The sequence below is a fragment of the Ctenopharyngodon idella genome, chromosome 15 (assembly GCF_019924925.1).
Source record: "Ctenopharyngodon idella isolate HZGC_01 chromosome 15, HZGC01, whole genome shotgun sequence".
In the NCBI taxonomy this organism is placed as follows: domain Eukaryota; kingdom Metazoa; phylum Chordata; class Actinopteri; order Cypriniformes; family Xenocyprididae; genus Ctenopharyngodon; species Ctenopharyngodon idella.
In genome coordinates this window covers 14,351,448-14,369,201 of record NC_067234.1, presented here as the reverse complement: position 1 = coordinate 14,369,201, position 17,754 = coordinate 14,351,448, and the positions used below count along the sequence as shown (strand labels likewise).

General features: G+C 36.3%; 1 protein-coding gene across 2 annotated transcripts in view; it reads right to left on the bottom strand.

Annotated features, from left to right (window-relative positions):
- dgkb (diacylglycerol kinase, beta) overlaps positions 1 to 17,754 on the bottom strand; it is a 75,602-nt gene that overhangs the window by 9,586 nt on the left and 48,262 nt on the right. For both annotated transcript variants that reach the window (XM_051862637.1, XM_051862638.1), the window contains exons 21-22: positions 8,776 to 8,866; positions 8,258 to 8,453 (exon numbers count right to left, since the gene is read on the bottom strand). In XM_051862637.1, coding sequence (XP_051718597.1) covers positions 8,258 to 8,453; positions 8,776 to 8,866 — 287 coding nt within the window. The remainder of the gene's footprint in view (positions 1 to 8,257; positions 8,454 to 8,775; positions 8,867 to 17,754) is intronic.

The window sequence follows — 17,754 nt, the reverse complement described above, 5'->3', positions numbered from 1 at the left end:
CCTTACATTTATTCTATTCTATATTTGATATTCTATTTTATTCTATAGTTTATATATTCTATATCATGTTCTATTTCTTACAGCCAATCTTACATTTATTCCATTATATAGTTTACATATTTTAGATCTTATCTTATTGCATTTCTTAAATTTATTCCATTCTAAAGCTTACATATTTTTATATCATATTCTATTTCTTAAATCTAATCTATTTTCCTACATGTATTCCATTATATGGCTTACATGTTTTATCTTATTCTTTATATTCTTAAATTTGTTTTATTCTGTATCTTACATTTTAATTCTATTCTATTCTATTCTATTCTATTCTATTCTATATCTTTCATACATTACTAATCTTTATCTACTCTATCTAATCTATTCTTACATTTTATTCTGTATCTTACATTTTAATTTTATTCTATTCTATTTTATTCTATTTTATCTTTCATACATTATTAATCTTCATCTACTCAATTTATCTAATCTATTCTTACATTTGTTCTATTCTGTATCTTACATTTCTATTCTATTCTATATCTTTCATACATTACTAATCTTTAATCTATTCTTACATTTGTTCTATTCTGTATCTTACATTTTAATTTTATTCTATTCTATTCAATTCATACTTTACTAATCTTCATCTGCTTTATCTAATCTATTATTACATTTGTTCTATTCTGTATCTTATATTTTAATTTTATTCTATTCTATATCTTTCATACATTACTAATCTTTATCTACTCTAATCTATTCTTACATTTGTTCTATTTTGTATCTTACATTTTAATTCTATTCTATTCTATATCTTTCAGACATTACTGATCTTCATCTACTCTATCTAATCAATTTTTACATTTGTTCTATTCTGTATTTTACATTTTAATTCTATTCTATTCAATTCTATATCTTTCATACATTACTTCTACTTACTACTACATCTTTATCTACTCTATTCTATATCTTACATGGATTTTTCTATCTTACTTCATTATACTCTGTACCTTGCATCTTTTATGTATCTTACATTCTTTAAATTCATTAAATTCTATATTGTTAATACGGTCATAGATACCCTACGGGTGCTAAGCAGTGATATGGTGTACAGGTGTTTTGCATCATAGCTGCTACTACAAAATGTATTTTAGCATGGCTGGAACACTACTGACCAATCAGAGGACAGGGTCAGAATTATTTGTTTTAAGAACATAAATGAGTTACACTGTAAGTCCGTTCTGAGGCCCTACGCTCCCTCGAGGAGTTTGCAGAATAAGAAGAGGAGAAGTAAGTCCAATCACATAATCAAGCTAAATGTCACTTGTGTGTAAAACCCCATTCTACATGTTCCTAAGGGCAATGCAAGGATATATTTCTTAAATACGCAAAAGAAAAACACAAAAAAACAGTGTTGGTTGCAGTCATCTGGCAACCACAGTTAATGGGGTAACACAAATGCCTGGATTGTTGTACCAACGCTGTGTTCAGCTGTTGTCAAGGAGACAGGCTGTGAACGAGGCCTTGCTGGGATTTGAAAAAGTGTGAGAAATAAGAACTGCATGTGTTGTGTGTGTGTGTGTGTGTGTACACAGTCCTTTGACCACTGTGGCTCTGCTCTCTAAAAGGGTCAGGCTTGCATGACTCGTGAGGCTGAGAGCTCACACAGAGGACACCGTCAGAGTCAGGCTGAGAGGGGATTTCTAAATGCCTGAGGGAGCGGAGAACACTCTCTACCTACTGCTTCACATGCTCTGGGTGGGAACTGTCATCTATTTCAATTGAGAATTTAAGAGATTATTTTAACACAGATGAAGCCCTGTTATGTCAACAGAAAGTGTTAGCATTCCCATTCATTTCAATGACAGCTGATTTTCGGCAGTGACATGATGCACACAAAGAATCTGCATGCTGGAATATTTGCTTCATGGGCATTCAGTTACAGTGTTTTTTAGTCAATCACATGACAAATCACAAATGCCATTGCTCCAGATCCAGGCAGTACAAAGTAGAAATATAAAGTAGAAATAAATAGAAATGTTATGCTGTTAAGAGCTGGTGGAACATCTACTAGCCTACTAAACTTTAAGCTATAATTATATTCAAATTAAACAAAAAAATAAAATCAGTTAAAATGTGAATAAAAGTCATTAAACAGTTATGAACTAAAATTATTAAATGAAAATTAAATTAAAAAGTGCAATTTAAAAAAAAAAAAATTAAATTAATACTAATTAAATAAATAAATGTATGTATGTGTGTGTATATATATATATATATATATATATAAAATAAAATTTATATGGCATTTTTGAATGGCTGCCAGTTAAGAAAGATGATTTTGCCCACATAATGGTGTAGTTACGGCATCTACCAGCAGGGGTTAACCGGCCAAACCTTAAAGATCCAGTAAATGAATTCTGAGAAACTCTGTTGAAATTGGATCGGACCGAACACCACAACAAACCTGTAGCCAATCAGCAGTAGGGGGCATGTCCACTCGTGATGGAGGAGAGAGAGTGAGCAAGAGGGAGAGTTGAAGAAAGACTGTAGAAAGAGAGATGGCTGAGAGACATTACAAAAGAGGAAAGGTCAGAGGAATATCACTGGAAAAAGAAGGGTTATGATCAGGCAAGAGCTTTAGGACCTGCGTTTATATTAGAAAAACTTTCCAGCGGTGGAGAGACTTAAATGGGAAGGCCTGGAAAAGGATGCCGAGGTTGCATTGTTTCTGCTCCATACCTGAGTAACATTGGTTTTGAGCAGTGGTCTCAAACTGCCGGCCCGCGGGTCATTTACAGCCCCCCCTCCCCCTACACCCGGCCCGCAACTGATCTCAAAAATAAAACATAATCCGGTCCGCTAAATTATTATTATTATTATTATTATTATTCTCTAGTTGTCTCATACCATATTCCATATGCAAAAGAAAAAGTCGCCGTTCTAAGGCCATTCACATATCGCGTCACATAAGCGGTCACGCCGCTTTCTCCTTCTTTCCAAAGCGCTTTCGCTCCCGTGGCGTCTGTCGTTGCTATGCAACCATGAGCTGTGCTCTCCACGATGACAAGGAAGTTTCAGCAAAATAAAAATTGATTTCTAGTCCTTGCATTAGCTCTACTACTAGATATATTTATGGAGATAAAAACCCGCTATGACAGCTATGATCAGCTGTTTGGCTGAGCTTTCGATGTTGTTACGGAAAGGCCGAAGCTCATCGGTTGGTCCTTGTCACATGACCTGCGGTGCGCTTGCAGCATTCTGAAAAGTTGAGATGTTTTCTTCTCGCCTGGAAAAATGAGCACGCCGCACTGCATGCGCGTCGCGACCGCGTCGCTTCTATTATGAGCGCGCTCGCCTAAATTACAGTAAAAGCACTCGCGCAAGTCGCGAGCATCGATTTAAACCACCGAAACGCGTCCGATGCTACCAATAAATGTTACCGATGCTCAGACGTCATCTTGGACTTAATGTTTCTCAGCTGTGTGAGCAGAAGCGCTGCCAGGTTTCTGGCAAGAAATAGAATAGTGTACAAATGTATTCAGGGATTGCATTTGTTCAGTACCGTGTTGTTCAGTGCAAGATTTTGATGTTATTTAAGCTAAAATAAAGTAAGGAAAAAACTGTTAAAAACTAATACTGCATGTAACAATGATAGAGACACTGCTGTTTACATTTTTTAAGTATGGCAAAAAAATTTTAGTAATGAAATTTTAAGTAAATGAGAAATAATGCAATGGAAAGTACATTTTCAGAAATGTTGCGCTTTCTCATGCTTGAATGTTAAAATGACCCTCCTATGAGGTGTCAATCACAGCAACGGCCCCCAGCCAATTTGAGTTTGAGACCCCTGGTTTTGAGTGTGTGCTGCTGGCGACTAACAACGAACTCTTGCTTGTAGATACTCGTGTACTGTGTTTTTGTTCTTGTCGTTCGTTCGTCATCTTTGCTTTATTTTTCACAAAGCATTATTTTGCTTCGCTTCTGCTATGATAAAGAGACATCCATTTTTGCATTGCATGTTCATCCATTTTGGGGGCGGAGTAATGAAGGGAAGGCGTGTGTTTTCAAATATCAACAGTGTTCAACAGTGTTCAACAGTGATTCTCAGAAATCACTTACTGCACCTTTAACCTCACATATAAAAATATATACTTAAAAATGAAGTGCACTACTAGAAAACCAAATGGAATTGTGAAAATAATTATGGTTTTCCTGAACACTCCGATCAAACTGCCAGTCAAACAGATAGCTCCGCTCCAAACTCACACGTGACACCACTGGTTGAGCCAATGTTGCTATACTGGGCTGTAGGGGATGATTAAACAAACAGCCGTTTTTGAAAGTACCACAGAACAGTGTTTACACTTTTCAGGGAGAAAATCAACTGTCAAACCCATTTCTAAAAGTCTCTGCACGTTAAGCTGGAATAAACACTGAAACATTTAAAATCTCCTTCACGTTTCAACACAAACCTCTCTTTCTTTTGCACATGCACACACGTACACAAGCCGTGTGCACCTGATAATGGTGTTTTCTTGTCACCTGTTTTTTTTTCTGTGTGATTGAACAGCCCGTGTTGCTCATGACGCACATGGAGCGACAGGCGCAGGGAAGGCTGAGGTACGCGGGAGGGGGTTGGGGGGGCTTTAACACAGTGTGTCAGGGGACATCAGTAGCCCCAGTGCAGCCCACGTCCATACTGAATAATTCAGCCCGCCTCCATTCCCTTCCACCTGAGGAGGCCTGTCTCCTAGCGTCACCAGCGGGGCCACTCAACTGCTCCCGAAAGGTCAGACTCTACCCCATCTGAGAGCCGGGCCTCTGGGGCTAATGCACTCCCTGTTTACCATCAGCTAATGCTCCCTCGACTAATCTGACAAGCACAAGCCTCTCACCTTCAGAGCTCCTTCAGATGAAGCCGTATCTATGAAGGCTTTCAAAACCACCGGCAAGGCGCCCGGGCTAAGTGCCTTCTCTGGTCCGAACCTGGGCTCACGGTCGCCTTCGCGCCGATCAATTGATCTTTTTTCCCAGAGTAAATGGAATAGAATGGAGCATTAAAGGTTTTCTTTCCTGCTCTCTTTTTCGGAAGCCGGTTTTATTCTCGAAGCGCTCGGTTTCTGCTTTTGCCCAACTGAGAGATGCAGCAGAGATGCAGCAGGATATTAGGGCAAACATGCATGATACAAATGGGTGCATTTATCAGAGTCTGACTCGTATTGACTGAAATTAAAGAGCGCAAGGGGCTGGATGAACTGGAAAGACGGCTACAGACTAACGACAACTGAGATAATGGATTGGTACTTGGGGTTTAACTGAGGTGGACAGATTAAAGAGTTTAATGAATGAGATACTATGGAGTTATGCCGTGTAAATGTACAGATATTGATATACTGTACAAAACATGAAAAAGTATACTCATACTAGAGGTTATATTTCATTTTCACCTCTATTGACTGAAAAGAAAGCAGCTGGGCCAGGCAAGTAAACACTTTAACCTTTGTAAACAAGAAAGTCTAACTGACAGTCTCTTTCAAATGGGTGATTTCTCATCAGGGAACATCAAATACTGCGATTGTAAGACTCGAACAGGCTCAGACGTTTCACCCTTCATTCTGCTCTTTGTGATCCGAAATGTTCCCATGATAATGGCCCAAAGAGATTCTGTAAAACTACAATCAATGCTCTCAAAGCGGGCATGATACATGATTTTCCCCAACGTGGTGACAACCGGCGTACACATTTCTAGATTAGTGAACGACGTTCTGCCTTGATGATCCTCCGTGGAGGGAACATCTAAGTGTTTATCTCAACAACAAGTCTTTAATGTTCTTTGAGCTTTGACAGGATTTAGCCAATTCGCCAAAATGTAAAATAGTTAGGTTTTGTAATGACAGTGTGTTGGTTTGACCGACATGTAAGGAGATGAAACACAGTTTGGTTTGATTTAAATGTAAAATACATTATACGATAAAATAGACTGGTATGTACTTAAATATGAACTTACTGATATGTGCGGCAATGTCTGTGAACTACAGAAGGCCATTTCCGCCTCAAAAAGATGTGACTTAAAGGGTTAGTTCACCCAAAAATGAAAATTCTGTCATTAATCACTCACCCTCATGTCGTTCCACACCTGTAAGACCTTCGTTCATCTTCTGAACACAAATATTGTGATATTTTTGATCAAATCGAATTGGCCTCCATTGACAGCAAGATGATTAACACTTTCAGATGCCCAGAAAGCTACTAAAGACGTATTTAAAACAGTTCATGTGACTACAGTGGTTCAACCATAATGTTATGAAGCGACGAGAATACTTTTTGTGTGCCAAAAAAACAACATAACGACTTTATTCAGTAATATCTAGTGATGGGCGATTTCAAAACACTGCTTCATGAAGCTTCGAAGCTTTACGAATCTTTTGTTTCGAATCAGTGGTTCAGATCGCGTATCAAACTGCCAAAATCACGTGAGCCATTGAAATTTTGAAACACTTATGACGTAACAAAGCCTTGTTTACTGAAATCACGTGACTTTGGCAGTTTGATACATGCTCCGAACCAATGATTTGAAACAAAAGATTCGTAAAGCTGTCTTCAAAAGTGTTTTGAAATCACCCATCACTAGATATTGTTGAATAAAGTCGTTATTTGTTTTTTTGGCGCACAAAAAGTATTTTCGCCGCTTCATAACATTAAGGTTGAACCACTGTATTCACATGAACTGTTTTAAATACGTCTTTAGTACCTTTCTGGGCATTTGAAAGTGTTAATCATCTTGCTGTCAATGCAGGGCTCACTGAGCCATCGGATTTTATCAAAAATATCTTAATTTGTGTTCTGAAGATGAACGAAGGTCTTGCGGGTGTGGAATGACATGAGGGTGAGTAATTAATGACTGAAATTAACTAACCCTTATACTCATATACATGTATATACTCACAATTTCGTCTTTTTATGTCTAAAATTATTATTTTATATATCACAATGTGACTTTATATATCAAAAATGGAAGTTTATATCTCACAAAATGACTTTATATCTCAAAAAAATAAGACTATATATTTACATTATGACTTTAAATCTCACAATGTGATTTTAAATCTTACATTATAACTTTGTCTCACAATTTGAATTTATATCTCACAAAAGGGACTTTATATCTCACATTATGACTTTATATCCACATTAAGATTTTAAATCTCACAATGTGACTTTATATCTCACATTATAACTTTATATCTCACACTGTTTATATACTTAAATTGCTACTTAAACAAGTACTTTAAACCAAATGTTAAACATCTTTCAAAGATCTGATCCCACTAATGTGGTGGACTATGGCATTTATTTTTTTCATTATTTTGGGCAGACTGTCATAAACAACCTGTGTACAGTACTCTTACTCTCAGAAGCCATGTAAAAATCAGCCAATCAGATTAGAGCTTGCCAGATCAATAATTTGCTTTTCTAGTTTTGTGTGCAATAGCAATAAGCATTAAACTGTCAGTGAAGCATTAAACTGTGGGCGGTCCAAGGGCATACCATATAATTATGAGACTACAAAGCACCAAAGTTGCACAACTTAGCTTGAAATTGTGCAAACGTTTTATAGTATGAAAAACAAGAATTTGCATGATTGATTATGGCAGTCATTTCAGTACCCTTGAGCACAGCTAGTGGCAACAATAGATGTTCGTGACAGTAAGCCTGCTGCTTTAGAAAGTACAGTTATTGAAACCACAATCAGCCTTGTTTTACCATGGTATAGTTGAGTCTGCTTTGATTAGACAGGTCTGTCCACCAACGCTAGCACAAGCCATTACAGAACCACTGACAATCCCAAACACTGACATTAAAACTGCGCCCCTTCAACCCAAACAAAAGCCACTCGCCATGATTCAATGTGTCACTGGTGAAATATTCATCATGAAAGAAAAGTTTCTCCTAAGTTGCCTCTGACTAATCAGGTATGAAGACAAGGACTTTGCAAACCAGTAACGTTAAGGTGACCCTTAAAGAAATCTTCCAGGTTCAATACTAGTCAAGCTCTACTGAGAGCATTTGTGGCATAATGGCGATTACCACAGAAAATAATTTTGACTAGACCCCCAGTACAAATTAATTAAATTAAAAAAAAAAAAGATTGAAAAAAAATAAATACATTTGTATAAAAACTGTATGGGAATCAGAACCCAACATCTTTCTGCAAAAGAAAACACAATTTGTGATATGTGAGTATGCGTATGTATACCTTGGACAGCAAAAATAAGTTGTTTGGGGTCAACGATTGTGGTCTTCTTTTCTGAAGATTTCTTCCCTGTTCTACGGTGACCCCTCCGTTTCTTGCTCTCTCCCCATAGGTTGGAACCGCCGTGCATGCTGGGAATATTCAGGACGGCGATACCCTCCAATGAGATGTTACCGAGGTTCAGGGTGATGCCATCACACTATAAAAGCATGGGAAAGAATTGCAAGGTGTGTTTATGTACAGTATATACATTTAAATTACAATTATAATACAGTGAATGATACAATGAATTGATCAGTCATGAATAAATAATTCTACATTTGTTGTATTAGCACAAGCTCACTGAATATGAATTGCTGTTTGTTATAATACAGATACAACAAAATCCTAAAAGACATTTTGGCAAATTGCAATCTTTTGTATTAAAACAATATGCCACAGTTCTTTCCAGTGGTTCTGCAGGGGGTGTTTAAGTGTTAGAAAGGCGATAAGGCATGTGGTTTCTCACTTATTCTCATTACCTCCACCTCAAGATAATCATGCAGCTTCTTGCAAGTTGCCGAGAAGGTCTCTGAGGTGCCAAACTCGAAGTACCAAAGCTTATTCTTCATCCTGAAACCAACAAGTTGTATCTGTTATTTTATGGATAATGTATTATTTATAGATCAATATCAATCATTAGGGGAGTGGAAAACAAATACTATGGAAGTCAATGGGTGCCGTCAACCGTTTGGTTACCAACATTCTTTAAAATATCTTCTTTTGTGTTAAACAGAAGAAAGAAACTCATACAGGTTTGGAACAATATGAGAATGAGTAAACGTTTTTGGGTGAACTATCCCTTTAAAAAGAATAGTCTATTTTTTTATACTGTTGTGACTCCTAAATTTACTTGTAGAATTTAAAACGATTGTTTCAGTCAAATCAAATCAATTTCACTCAAATCAGTCATTTATCAGTTATTAAAAAATTTACAGTTTATCTGTATCAGGCAGAATTTTAATATCAGTGCATCATAGTAACTGCAAGACTGTAGGTTTAAAATCAAAATGAATGAATTTTCAATAATGCATCACCTAAAGTAATTGACTGTCTGGTCCCCATCTTGGCATTGAAATGATCCAGGAGGACTCAAAAACTGAAGCACATGGCGCAAACCCCTACTATCACAGAGCCCAGCTAGGGTTCAGAGAGGGTAATCTAGCTGCCCCTTCAATTAAGAGTGGGTTGTGGAGCCGGACCCCTGTCCCCCACCCCACACAAAGTCTCTCTGGGACCAGGATCATGATCAGTGACCTCACCAGAACAAACCACCATCTGTTTTCATTACCAGCAGACACACACACCTGAACCTTCTACAGCAGAGACCAAAAACCATGGATATAAATATTTAGAGAATTACACAATCCGAAGCTTAAAAATGGAATCTAGTTAAAGGAAAAATAGGAAAAGAGAAGTAGAAGTCAGTAATTGGCATAAAGGTTCTTCAAGGTCATTTCATTCTCATGGTTCCATGAAGAAGCTTTAACATTCATGGAATCTTTCTATTGCACAAAATGTAGTGGAAAAAGTTCTTTAGATTATTTAAATGTTCTTCACACTAAGAAAAAATGGTTCAGTTAAAGGCACAGTATGTAAGTTTCACCACTAGAGGTCGCTTATTCAAAACAATAAGAAATGCGTAGCTTGATGACGCCATGAATAAGCGTGGAATCATGGAAATCCGATGGGAACTTCTAAGTCAAATGTATTAGCAACTTGATAAAATAATGTTGTCTCTGAGGCATTGTACAAACATGCTACTCACGGTAGGGCTGGGCGATATGGCAAAAAAATAAAATCTCAATTTTTTTTTTACTGTTTAACTAGTCAACTTAAAAACTTAACTACAATATGATTTAAGTAACATTCTCTTTATTAACAATCTGGTTAAAAAAAAGTTCCATTCCAAGTGCACCACACACGAAGTGATCAACATGGTGTAAATATAAAACAATTCTCAAAAATAGTCAAGACAACGCATTACTTTAAGTTAAAAAATTTAACTTTACTATTTGTAAGTTGAAACAAAGGTTATCTTCAAGTTGAGTTAACTCACATTTTTAAGGCATCAGGTGAACTTTCATTTCTAAGTTTAACCAGCTGAAAATGTTTGGCTGTTGCACTCGTGTCTCACGTCTTTTGCAGCGTCTCACCAATTAAATGGCATTCTAAAAACACGGCGGTCAAGTTAAAAAATAGCTCAACTCGCGTTTAATAACCTTGCCTTTTTTTCTCATTCCACTGCCTGCGTCTCATTTTTATTACGCAATAACGCATTTCTAAATGAACAGCCGATTAAGAATAGTGATGTGTTCTACGTTCATAGAACGTCACACGAGAGCGGTTAATCAGGCGCGCCGGCGCCATCATGAGGTCGGGATCATTTTCTTCTCCTAATACGGTTATCATTGCTGTATTGTCAACATGTCTAATTGTAACGCTTGCTAACATTTTTATTCAAAATCGAGATTTCTCGATTTAAAAAAATAATAAAATCGAGGCAAAACATTAAATTCGAATTAATTGAAAAAATCGGTAAAATCGCCCTGCCCTAACTCACGGTAAATGAAAACAAGAGATTCAAACAATAAGACTAACCGTTTTGAGCTATATAACGATTAGTTTTCTGTAAATAAAGGTATCCAAAGAATTGCTCACCTGTCTAAATAAAAACATAATATATTTAAGTGTCTTTGGTGTTTCCATGATTTCTGCAGAAATCGAGGGTAACACGGATATGAGTCACTGACAGGCGACGGAATGACACGGGCCGTTGCGGATTTCTCTGGATTTAAACATTGTTGGAAACATTTGGGATAATGTAAGTAAACCGGTCAACAAAATATATAAGATTGCTCTAGTGGTTTTCTGATATTTTTATCCAAAAATCTTACATATTGTGCCTGATCATTAAAGGTTCTTTGGGGAACCAAAATTGGTCCTTCTATGGCATCACTGTGAAAACTTCTATTTGGAAACTTTATTTTTAAAAGTGTATTAAAAAAAATTGCTTTTCAGTGATATTGTAAAACAAAAGATAAATACAGAAAAGCAGTTTTAAAGTGTTATCTTTCTAACATCAATCTGTGCCTTTATAATTAAAAGGGAGTTGACAGGTATTCTTCACCTAATTTCACACAGAATGGATTAAATTCATATTAATGGCAACAGCACTTCTTAAATGCCCATAACCTGAATCCGACCAAAATCCTCACATCAGTGGCAAATCCACAACAGATTATCAATCAGGGGTCCACGGCAGAGAAAAAAACCTTTTAAAACACGCTGATGTGCAGAAACTGCGCAATAAAAAATGGCCCCCTCTTCGCTGGATCCCAGCCCCAACAACCTGGATCTATTAGTATAAGCAGGACAACAATCGCTGAATTATTGATTTCCTCATTAGACTTTTTGTCAGGACCATTTAGTGACTTTAAAAATGAGCTTTCATTAGGCACTTGCAGGAGAACCTCGCCGCCTTTGATTTATAATGTGCAACATGGTCAATATACAGCAGAAAGGATAAGGAAAACACGGTGCACATGCCGAGATCGGCCTCCGTATAGAAACACTTCAAAGCATGGATTAAATAGACACACACTCCGTTATAGTGACGGAGGCTGATAACTCTTACAGTTACACATACATTCAGGACATACTGGATGCCTGGATTAACATATGGTTTGTTATATGTCTAATTAAAAGACTACTAATTAACAGCTGCATTTAAACCCAGAGCAGAATGTCAAGTGATGGTTTGTTAGCATAAGTCATATTTTATCTGAATGAGAAAGGTAAAAGACACCGGTCTGTGTTTCATCATTTCAGCTCGTTTTGACATGAACTCTTATTAATAATTTGTTTCAGAAGAGAATTTGGTTCTAAATCAGTATGATGCAATTTTTTAAACAACTAAAGAAACTTATATTACATATAGTTATGACTTAAATATAGTTTACAAATATAGAGTTTTATTTGATTTTTATGATGCTTTATATGATATTTTTGTGTTTCCACAAAAAAACAGGTTTGGAAAAAAATAAAATGAATAAATAAATAAATAAAATAATGAAAAATATAAAATATAATATAAAATATAAAAAATAAAATAAAATAAAAATATCAAATATAATATAAAATTTAAGTTTAGCCAAAAGATGATGACAATGAAGACATACTGTAGATTTCAGACAATGTGTCTTTTCGCTAGACTTTACCTCCGAGTTCCAGTATTGCAAACATTTGAGCAAAAGATCAGGATAGATTGAGCCACGACGGCTTCTTAGTCGATTCCCTCTACTTAACCTAACAAGAGTGCTAAAGCGACAAATCAAGCCGATCCCTTTGCTCATTAGGTAATTAGGAGCATCTCATCTCTTCAATCGGATTCCCATCTGTTCCGTTCCCTTTCACCGACGCACACAAGTAGGGCTGATAGACGGGTCACATCTGCACTAAAGACTGTAGGAAAGATCCATGCACACACTAGGAGGGCTGGAATGAAATCATTGAAACAGGTGTAAACGAGGTCACTGAGTCGAACAAACTATGAAAATTGTACATAAAGTGTTGCAAATCAACATTGTGTCAACTATATGTCTTCGCAGTGTTACTGAATAGGGAGTTGAGGCAAAGTGTCACGGTTGCGTTGTCGACCCGAGGCGACTTTGCCTCTCGCCACTTTCTGCTGCGTCTGAGGAAGGCAAACATGGTCTTGTCATTGATTTTTCTTTTGACACCTAATCTAACCTGCAGTGATGTACGACCTCATTCTCACACTAATTTCTTCTTTATCTGAGGTGATAAATATCACATTGATATAACTACCTCTGTCAGGATTGCTCTGATGCACTGGTTTGTAGAACATGACACTACAAAAAGAAAGAGAGAGAGAGCGAGGGAGAGAGGTGTTTGCTTTTTAACAGAAGAAAGTAAAGTAAAATGACACTGGAGTTTGGGATGATTCTGTGATATTCTTCAATATTCTACCTCTATACGGAAAGCATACTAAAAAAATGCAAATGCAAAAAAAAAATAATAATTATAAATGTATTAAAATTGAAAACAGTTATTTTAAATTGTAGTAATATTTCACAGTATTACCTTTTTACTGTATTTTTGATCAAATTAATGCAGCTTTAGTAAACATATGAGATTTCTTTCAAAAAAATGTAAATTATTCAAAATGTGTTATACACCGATAGTGTGATATACTAGAAATATAAAAATTTAAAAGGAATAAATACATTCAAAATTTAAATATTAAGTATATATACATATTAACAGTGCAGGGTAGATTATTTACAAACCGTAATCCATTACTGAATACAAATTACATTATGAAAATTATAGTTAGTAATCTATTACATTACACATTTTAGGTAATAAAATTTGATTATTTTTTTACTTTTGACCTAACTCATTTGTCACACTGATTTAGATAAAATAATCTTGAAATAATCTTGTAGCATATTAGCATATAAAAATGGAGAGAGGAAGAACATTTATTTCACTCTTCTTTCATTGCAGGGGTTTCGGAAATGAAAGAAAAGGTAATAATTCATTTAAAAAATACTGTAAAATGAAACTATCAAAATAAAACACTTACTAAAAATATTTGACTTGTTTATGCTGTGTGGCCTCTCAATTTTCCTTGTAATTATAGCCTCCTAATTAGTGTCTGTTCTAATGTGTGCAATTACACAAAACTGGAAGACTTTCTGAACATATAAAAGCAATAGGCTTTTTGGAAAGGAACATTTAAAAGAGAAAACTAGTAAGAATTTTAAAAAATTATGGAGAATCTGTGAATTTTGAATAATTTTCTACCATTTTGTGAATATTAAGTAATCATGTAATCAATAAAAAAGTAACTGTGGTCTGATTACAAGTATTTTAAAATGTAATATAATCTAAGTACATGTATTTAATTTTAGGAATCTGATTACGTAATCCAGATAACATATAATCAGTTTCTACCCAGCACTGCATATTAAAGGGATAGTTCACGCAAAAATGAAAATTATCCCATGATCTCTCGCGCTTATACTTCAATGAGTGCGAGAGATCACTTCCGTTGTCAGAGCGCTTTCAGACCTCACACACCGGATGCTCAAGGCAGTTGGACATAGTGGTGTATTAGAGGTGAAAAATGATACAATTGTTCGGTTTCTCGAACAAACCGATCGTTTCGTGTCTTAGGACATCAATGTGTCGTCACGAGCCGCAGGGTTTAATTTGGATTTGTCTGTGCATGTTTTTTTTGACTCTTATAGATGGTGTTCCCATTGACATGCATTATACGTCTGACATACCGCAACGGTTGGAGTTAAAAATCATAATTTGTGTTCTACTGAAGAAACAAAGTCACCTACATCTTGGATGCCCTGGGGGTAAGCAGATAAACATCAAATTTTCATTTTTCGGTGAACTATCCCTTTAATAAATATCCTGGCTCTTCCAAGCTTTATAATGGTAATGAATGGGGGGCGTGTTTTTGAAGCCCAAAAAATGCATCCATCCATCATAAAAATAATCCATACGGCTCCAGGGGTTAATAAAGGCCTTCTGAAGTGATGGGTTTTTGTACGAAAAATATCCATATTTAAATCTTTATAAAATTAAATAACTAGCTTCTGGCAGATGACCGTACTCGTACTGCACAAGTCGACTTGCGCCACAAGAGTAACCCCTGACACGATGTATGACGCAGGATGTAGGAGTATCGTAAGCTTAGATAGCCCTTGTGGTTCAAACAAATAAGGCTGTGCAACAAACTCAAGCTCCTCTTCTCTTATATCGAAATCCTCCGACATTTGAATTTAAAATTTCTCGTTTTAGACTTCTAATTCGTGACCAGTGTTTTGTTTTGCTCTATCCTCTGCGCATCCGTGTTCGCCATTGCGTCATGCGTCGGGTCAGGGGTTACTCTTCCACCGCAAATCAATGCTTACGTGCCAGAAGCTAGTTATTATACTTAATAAAGTTTTTTTATATAAATATTTTTCTTACAAAAATGCATCGTGTTCAGAAGACCTTTATTAACCCCCTGGAGCCGTATGGATTATTTTTATGATGGATGGATGCAGTTTTTTGGCCTTCAAAAAACTAATTCACTACCATTAAAAAGCTTGGAGGAGCCAGGATATTTTTAAATATATAACTGATTGTGTTTGTCTGAAAGAAGAAAGTCATATATACCTGGCTTGAGGGTGAGTAAATCATTTGATCATTTTTATTTTTGGGTCAACTATCCCTTTAAGTTGCCTCTTAAAACACCTCGCTTTGGACTAATTCTAAGGCAGGTATCCTTTGTGGAAAAACAATCCCAGAATGCATTGCAATACGTTTACTGAAAATATAAGATGTAATGAATAATGCATTAACAGCAGCAGGTAGTTTTGTAAAATGTTAGTGGGAAAACAGAAGCCTTAAACTTTAAACCTACCAAAAGACTGAATTGTTCAGTGTGTGTGCATTTTGGAATGAAAAGAGTGTAAAGACAGGCCTGTCATGCGATTAGTTTATGAGTAAAGAAGGATCTCCTGACTCAGAGTGATGGTTAATGGCGAGTGTGAAGGAGGAGAGGTTCCCTGACAGCTGGCGGCCCTGCAGGAGTCAGTGGCTCCACATGGGGCTGTGGGCACTGAAGAGGTTGCCGTGAAGGCGGAGGAGATCTCAGCAGGGAAAGGAGGCCTTTCTCGTATACGCTGGGCTTTATCTGACTACTGGCCATACCACGGGGACCAAGTGCACATCGACACCTAAAACTTAACTACAACTGTGTACGAGTGATCTGTGATACACAACAGTCATCAGTGCACATGTTTAACACTCAGTCTCTTGTACAGTAAGGGCTTCCCTGTGGAATTCTGTTCCAGTAAGGATGGGGAATGTCTCACAGGCCCTGCAGATGGAGACCAGCATCTGCCAACTGAGTCTAAGAGATGCAACACAGGTAATCAGATGACAGCAAGTCCTGGCACGTCTACAAACATGAATGAGACTAAACCATAGAGGATCTGGCGGATGGCTATCAATCTGAAATCAAACCCAATGGGGTCTTCCAATAAACCCACTAATGAAAAGGCAGGTTGTTATGATTTATGTTTTATACACAACTGTTCAACAGTTTGGTGTAATTTTTTTAAAAAGAAATTAATAACATTAAAGTGACAGTAAAGACATTTGTAATGCTACAATATATTTTTATTTCAAATAAATGCTGTTTTTTTCCTTTCTATTCATCAGAGAATCTGAGGAAAAAAAACAAACAAAAAAAACATTTATAAACATATGAAGAAATTGAGCATCAAATCATCATATTATAATGGTTTCTGAAGGATCGTGTGACACTGAAGACTGAAGTAATGATGCTGAAAATTCAGCTTTATAAAGTTCTTTGGAAAAACATATTACCAACTCTATACTTTTGAACAGTATTGTACTGTATTTTGAACGATGGCTGTCCAAAATGACAAAAAGCACAATAAAAGTATGATAAAAGTGGTCCGTGTGACTTATAAGTCAATTTTCACTTCATTCCTTACTTACCATCACGTTACTTCAAAGCTGTATGACTATGAATTTTTTAAAACTTTTTTTTTTAATCAAAACAATGAAATATGAAACTGAGGTCCAAAACAACACTGGACCCCACTGACTTTTGTATGGATAAAAACACAGATATTATTCAGGTTTGGAACAACATACTGTGAGATTGAGTACATGATGAAAAAAAAAATCACATTATGAAATAAATGTTTTTCTCCAAAACACGTTGGTCACAGTTATTGGCACCCCTAGAATTTTTTATGAGTAAAATATCTGAAGTATATTCCCATTCATATTTACATTTTTTGAACATGAAATTATCCAGCCATGACTTCCTGTTTCACAGGATTAAAAACATGAGGAAAAACAAAGGCCAAATTCCCTTAATCATTCATCACAATGAGTAAAACCAAAGAATATAGTTCTGATGTGCAGCAAAAGATTGTTGAGCTTCACAAAATAGAAAGTGGCTGTAAGAAAATAGCTGAGGCATTGAAAATCCCCATTTCCACCATCAGGGCAATAATTAAGAAGTTCCAATCAACTAAAGATGTTACAAATCTGCCTGGAAGAGGACATGTGTCTAAATTGTCCTAATGCGCGGTGAGGATGAAAGTTTGAGTGGGCAAAGACTCTCCAAGGATCACAGCTGGAGAATTGCAGAGATTAGTTGAGTCTTGAGTCTCAGAAAGCCTAAGTAAAATTACCAAACCGCACCTACATCCCCACAAGTTGTTCAGGAAGGTTTCAAGAAAAATCCTCTGCTCTCATCCAGAAACAATCTTGAGAATATTCAGTTGTCAGACAAGACTGGAACTTCAAACGGGACCGGCTTCTATGGTCAGATGAAACTAAAAAAAGAGCTTTTTGGCAGCAAACCCACCAGATGGGTTTGGTGCACACAT